This window comes from Mizuhopecten yessoensis, unplaced genomic scaffold (genome assembly GCF_002113885.1).
Source record: "Mizuhopecten yessoensis strain PY_sf001 unplaced genomic scaffold, ASM211388v2 scaffold10045, whole genome shotgun sequence".
Classification (NCBI taxonomy): Eukaryota; Metazoa; Mollusca; class Bivalvia; order Pectinida; family Pectinidae; genus Mizuhopecten; species Mizuhopecten yessoensis.
This window is the reverse complement of record NW_018408351.1, coordinates 409673-416829: the sequence shown is the minus strand read 5'-3', so window position 1 is coordinate 416829 and position 7157 is coordinate 409673. Positions and strand designations below refer to the sequence as shown.

The window sequence follows — 7157 nt, the reverse complement described above, 5'->3', positions numbered from 1 at the left end:
GGGTCCGGAAAGCGAGGGAGAAGTATTAGTCCGAAAGGTGAATGAGAAGAATAAGTTCGGAAAGTGAATGAGAAGAATGGACTTGGAAAGCGAACAAGAATGAGTCCGGAAAGTGAATGAAAAGAATTAATCCGGATGCGAATGAGGATGAGTAAGTGCAGAATGTTTTCCGTAGTAACAAGATGTGGGTCATATATTTACGTAGGTACGCTGACTTTATACACTAACATGTGTCTGTACTAGAGTGTATAGCAAAAACACCCAAAGTAATCAGCTTGTGAAGCTTGCCTCTGCGTCATAGGGACTACACAGGGTGTATTTACTGCCAGCATGCAGCTCCTGTTGATTTTCCTCACATTCGCGTGTGATTCACGGATGGGGAACTTGAATGATGGTTGGTACGTGAGGTGAGCACATGTTTAATTGGTTTTCTAGATGTACAAAGATTGTTGTAAACAGTGTAAGTTCTTCTAAAGTTTATACACCAAATGGAAGGACATCTTACATGTAAAACAAATAACTACCAACAGACAACCATTTAATTCAACGCCCTAACTCTGACTACCAACAGTGACACGATGAAATCCTATAGGCTAATGACCATCGTTAATTCATATTTCGTTCCAATCGTTAATTGATATTACAGAGTTATGGTCCTTGATGTTAGGAAACACGATTCTATGTTTGCCCGAGATAAATCCTGTTTCACGAGAGCAAATAATCGTGTTTCCCTGCCACATGGGCAATACATATTCGTTATATCGAAATTAATATAAAACAACATTAAAGATAGTCAGGTTGACGCACCATTTCTGTTGTCTGCTTCAGATACTGGGAACTTAGGTGTGGTGTCTCTTGCATGTTTTACAAGAGAACCTCCGAATAAGGGAAATATGAAACTGGAGTGCGAAAGGTAGACACGAAGTTTGAGTTCCCTATCATGTGATATATATTACAACCAACCAGACACGCTGTTGTACAGATGAAGTGTAATAATATATTTTTGTAACTTGATGATTTCTCTTAACGTGTTTCATCATTGATATTTCCCTTTCTGTTATATACTTGCATATTTATACACTTTCAGTGTCTTGGAGGATTGTAATGCAATTTGAACGGACATGGCTGACACAGATGATGTATCTAAACACGAAAGATCATTACTGTTCGTTACAGAACAGGCAACACACGGTACTGAAGACACCCCTTGTAGAACAGAGCCTTGTCTCCCCTCGCCAATCCTTTTCCAGCCCCAATGTCCGTCTAGGACATGGACGTCCAAACCTTTATATACACAAAGGGACAAGAATGGAGCGACACCCTGTACAGACAACATCGGGCCTAGCCAAGATGATATCAAAGTCATGGAGGAGGTATCGCCAGGCTTAAACACATTTATCCAAGATGTGATGCTTCAATCACGATGCAAAGAGTCTGTGGAACGAACAACGATAATCTCAGATGTTGGACAAACAATGGATGCTGTTTTGAATGAAATGCAAACAAAACATGAAATGTTTAAAGGATCAAGTATTCTTAAAGTTGGTAGTATTTATGAAGACACAAAAATTGATGAACCCAACGAATTTGACTTTTTGATAGAGTTGCCGGCCCTGATCACCGTCACTGAAATAAAAGCTTTTCCTATTGTTGGACAAGTACGTGAGCGGGGAAAAGGCAAACGATATCTGTCTTTATTGTGCAGAGACATTTTTAGGAGGACTCCAATCTTTAGACGATATGAATTTATTAAGATCAGTATGGGGATGTGTGAGAGACGAAATCGGACGTATCTTCAGTGATAACCTATGTACTGGGTGGAGGTTTTTAGATTTAATGACAAAACGTGATTCGAAGCATGGGTCGGTAGCTATGACGTTTACACTACTCTGGGATGGAGTCGAATACAGGAACCTGTTAGTGAACATAGATGTTTGCCTAGCGATACCAATGGAGCTGATAGAGCGATATTCAAATGATGACCACCAGCTAGTGCGCCCGGCCTCAAATAAGTATCGGACTCACGCAATTGTTCGGTCAAACGCTGGTCTGCGCGTGACGCAGGTCGCACGTGAACGTATGGAATGGGAAAAAGATACGAAGGGTACACGCAAAGAAGTATTTCGCTGTCTCAAGTATATCTTTGCACACTGTACGCCGGCAAAATATAATAGTAAGTCATTAAGACTCGAACCTTTGATTCCTTCCTACTGGATCAAAACCATACTGTTTTATTTGTCTATACGTTACTCTGCCGGGGAAGGATGGGCTAGCGTCAACAGCGCGCGGCGTGTTTAAGAATCCTTACATCTACTAGAAAAATGCATGGAAAGAGCACAGCTTTCCAGCTTCTTTTTGGCGCACAATGTTATGGAAAAAGAACTCGAGGAAGACCGGCAGCGCTTGTTAAAGGAGCTAAGGTCAATAATTAAACGTTTGAAACGGATGACGCTTTCAACACAAGAACTGCTCCAGACATTGACGAAAGTGACAGACAGAGCAAATGATGAGCGTTTGATTGCAGGCTTGACGGCGTCCCTCCAAAATATGGTACTGACGTATCGTAGCTGTAACTACAGATTAGAGGATCTTGACCGCATCAAAGTGTTTGTTTCGGCATACCTTACTGGTAAAGTGTGCATATGCGGAACAGGAAGACAGCTGCGTATAATGTATAATGAAGATGTCACGCCAATTGCTGAGACATGATGACGATTGTAACTCATTAGAATTCGGCAATAGGTGAAGGTACTAATGTTGACGTTTTTACAGAACGTAAATCTGGCTCCCAAAATGGGCCAGGATTATTTTTACCATACTCTGCAGAGGTTATTCCTGACGATAAAAGTTATCTGGGTATGAAAGTCATTCTGTGTATATGGGTTGGCAGCTCACACGGCCCTCTGTTCCACTTCAGCAGTACATATAGATCTACGGAAACGCGTTGCAGTTCAAGTTTTCATTCTTTATACACGTATCTGAAGGGAGTCCTAGCTCGGTGTTAAGTTTTTGTTTATCCACAATGAGACTAAAACAATGTTTTGGATCTCTCTATCTAAACCAAACACACACATATATATGTAGGTGATAATGTCTTTTATTGCATATTTCAATAAATCAACATTGAAATACTTTATTTCCTATGTTTTTATTTATTGAAGCTAAAAAGGACGTCAGTGTTCGAATCTATAAGAACCCGGATGTGGATGAACTAACGATGCTGTTTTCTGATATACCAGGTAACATGTGATGTCAGCCGTAAGTTTGTATGTTTACAAGTGATATCGACATAACACGAGTTTACATGTGACGTCAGCGATAGGTGTACAAAAGATAACGGTCGTTTTCTACTATGGGGAACCTATGTGTATATGAATGAGAAAGATCTGCCACGTTTACTTCTTGAGAATCAGAGATAACAAGAACGGCGGACGACGGGCGATTTTAATAGCCCGTCATTTGATGCTGATGATGATGGTGAGAGTAAAATGGAACTGTGTATGGTTTGCAGAATGAGCAATCTTATAAACCAAAAAGAGTACACCATGTTATTTTTTAATAATTGCTGTACTATCAGGCAAACGGGGTTTATGATGCATACAAACATAAATTATGTTACACATAATCTAATTCATCCGTTAAAGTTAGAGTTGTCCAGTTTCGTGTCATGAGCACAACAATCATTTACACATACGACTAGATTACTTATTTTCACTCGAGAGAAATGTGTGCCAAAAGTTGACCACACTTAATTTGATATAATGAACTTTAGGGCATCTGCGGTTCTCCACCATAAACATGTTTTTTTTCGTAAACCAAGAACTCGTTTGCAGAACTCTATTTTTTCAAGTTTTCTTTATTATTTGTAGTCCCATATTTTGTATGCATATAGCAAAACAGAGAAAACTGGAGAGTTAATTAAACATTTAAAATGTTAATCAAATGGTAACGTAATATTTTTATTTTTTTTATAAACCACAAACACTGTTTTTTCACCGCTACAAATCATTTATTATAAATTAAAAGAACACTGAAGTATCAGAAAGAGAAATAAATATCTAGTTTATTATTGTACAGAAGAAATCGGTTTCTGATCATCGCCTTTCTTCAGAATAGACAACTGATTTTGTTTTATTTGGATTTCCATTCTGATTCTCACAACATTCTTGAATCATTTTGATCACTCATTGTAGAAGATCTGCTGCTTCACACTACACCTGACACTGTAACGCCAGCATATCTGATAACATTATTTTGCAAAGCTCTAGGTAAATACCAATATTAGCGTGGTATTACTCGTCAAAATTTAGTAAAACTTTGAATATTTTGCCAGTTATGTTTCATTTGAGTGTTACACCAATATGTCACTTGGTCACTGAACTATTAAAGGAATTTAATTTCTCGTCATAATTTAGACTGATCATGTAGTAGATCATCGTCAGAATCTAGTTTTCACGGGGAGAAATCACTAACTGTACTTGAGACACTGGATATTACCTTTACATCCACCGACCCACAGAAATCCGTCCGGGTCCAAACTGAGATCACATGGACCGTACAGTCCGCCGAGTCTCTCGGAATTCAACAACATGGTGCACTGACCATCTTTATTCAGCACGTGAATGAAATCCTTGTATATGTCACATATCAAAATCATACCCGCGGGTGTGCACGTGAGTCCACCGGGTCGGAATGCGTGTGCATCCTCCTTGAATCCGGTGTAAATGAAATTGAGTTTACCAGTTTGGTCAGTAACGACAAGTCGAGCCTCCGCGGGGTCGGTCCAGTCCACCACACACACATCGTTATTTGTGTTCTCACATATTCTGTAAGGAAGGGAGTAGAGAGCGTTACCTGTCTCGTCTTTCTCGTATCTCTGCAAGACGTTGCCTGTGCTCGAAATTTTGACGACGAATTGTCTGCTGTTTGCATGTTTGTCTCGAAGCCCCCCACCTACTAGCCCAACAAACACGTGACCATTCGGCGAAGCAAACATACCACAGGGATACATGTCCTTGAACTTGACGAATCGTTTGATATCCCGGCTTGAGGAAAGCTGCCATACATGGTGATCATGGACGGTTGAAATCAAGAGATTTCCGTCGGCGTTGACCGTTATGTCATACACCTTGGCCGAAAGGGTGACGCACCTTAGTACAACTCCGGTCTTTGTCACTAGACGAATCGTGGAATCTTCGTGCGCCGCGATCCACGCAGATCCATCCCCGTGCGTCTCAAGCGCCCATATAGAATTCTTGGCAAATTTGAACGTGGTGTGGAGCTCGAGATTCTCCTGTTGTGGTAGGTCAACGCTCCTCTCTTCAGTCGTGGTGAGGGCTCCAAGTAAATCGGTCACTACTTCCTCCGATATGTCGCTACGTGCCAATGCCGGCGTCTGTATGGTTCCGTGTAGTTCTCCGAGCGCGGCGTCTAGAGACTTCAGTGTAGAACTCAGATCCTTGACCACGCGGAAAGCCTTGCCCGGGGTACACACAGTGTGTCCCTCTTTAACAAGGTCTCGGATGTGGACTAGTCGATCGTCCCATTCTGTCTCCACCCTACAGGACTTTTCCTTCTGATCTTTTCTGTGATTGGACAGAGTAGCAATATGGGCAGCCGTGGTGTTTTGCAATAGACTTTGAAGTTTTGTTTCTCTAGTTTTGACTTCGTTCATTAACTCGTCAATGCGATCCTCATACCTTTTTCTAAAGTGTGTGTTTGAGATGATGCGTTGATGCAGCTTTGGGATGTAGTTCTCGGTCAGGATATCAAGCATTTCGACAAGTTCCTGTTTCTTCGTCTCTATGGCGTTCGCGACTGGCTCAACCTGGTGCCCCACGTGCAGATTTATGACACAATTTTCACAAACTAACCCATCACACAGCTTACAGTAACTGACCGCCATAACATCTTCATGTTTGTCACAGACAACAGTTACCTTACGACTCTTACCTCTACTTCCTGGCGCATTTTCTTTTGTTTGAACATCAATTTCAACATCAGCTGATGGAAATGAATATCCGCCTTCATTTGAAAGACCAATACCAGTGTCCGACGAGTTCTGAGAAACATGAGAATCGACTTGGATGGTTATCTGAGGTGTTACATTTGGAGAGGGGACAGTTATCTCGCCCTGGACGGTGACTATGTGGGGGAGTAAGGATGGCTCTGACTGATTTCTCTTGTCGTTTGGTGAAACCACCTCCTCATTGTTTTGCACGAGCGCGTCGTCACCCCTATCTTCCTGGCTAACCGGGGAGCACTGACCAACGTCGACGTCTGAATATTGTAAAACAGAACTCACATAGCCTCCAAAAAGCTCAGAATCAAGTTTAGTATGTTCTTTGTCAACAGTATCTATAGTTACTCCGTATGTTGGTTCGCTTGTTTCTACGTTATGATCTACAGCTAACGTTACCTCTATATCCGACTCCTGGCCGCTAGTGACGAGGTGTTCATCGTCCGTCTGGTATGCCAGATCGTTCAGTTTAGATATCTCTGCAGCCAAATCGTCTTCGTTGACATTATTGTAGTTCGAGTCAAGAATCCAGTCGCTCCAGGTTGTGTCCATAGACGAACACTGCAGTAGTCCCGAGGTCGAGCCGCTATCCATGGTTACCAATCACTGGAAAAGTGTTTGAGAGCTACTTTCACTTATAATACAGAGCATACCTGTCTATCACACAATATCCATATTGCGTACGATTGTTTGTATGGATTTATCGCGTCCCGGCGTAACGCTCGAACCGAGATAAGTGTTATCTGTATGCATTTAGTTCACTACCCTGTAAGGCATCTCAAGGCCAGGTTAGATTTAAGATTATAACATTGCATGGACATGACATTCGATGATGTATAGCATTAATTTTTGAATGTTATAATAACGAAAAACTTTGCGGTCACGTCCTCATCATTTTCGTTTTTGTTTTGCATTTATTTTATATCAAACCCAATCTTTATCTTATCTACACATACATTTTTATTTGACGTCGTCCAAGTATCAACAAATGAAGATATATCAAACTGAACAAATCATGCATGTGCTATTTATACAACCATATATATCCTCTGCGAATGTTGACATACAGACACACACTCGGACATAACATGGCAAGTATGACCTATCTCAAGTATAGATAAAGTGAACACGTTTAAAA

The 7157-nt window shown here is 41.1% G+C and overlaps 1 protein-coding gene across 1 annotated transcript in view; it reads right to left on the bottom strand.

Annotated features, from left to right (window-relative positions):
- Positions 1 to 3999: 3999 nt before the first annotated feature.
- Positions 4000 to 7157, bottom strand: part of LOC110459341 — an 8629-nt gene continuing 5471 nt past the window's right edge. The window contains exon 2 of the mRNA XM_021511551.1: positions 4000 to 6625. Coding sequence (XP_021367226.1) covers positions 4469 to 6613 — 2145 coding nt within the window. The 5' untranslated portion in view covers positions 6614 to 6625 and the 3' untranslated portion in view covers positions 4000 to 4468. The remainder of the gene's footprint in view (positions 6626 to 7157) is intronic.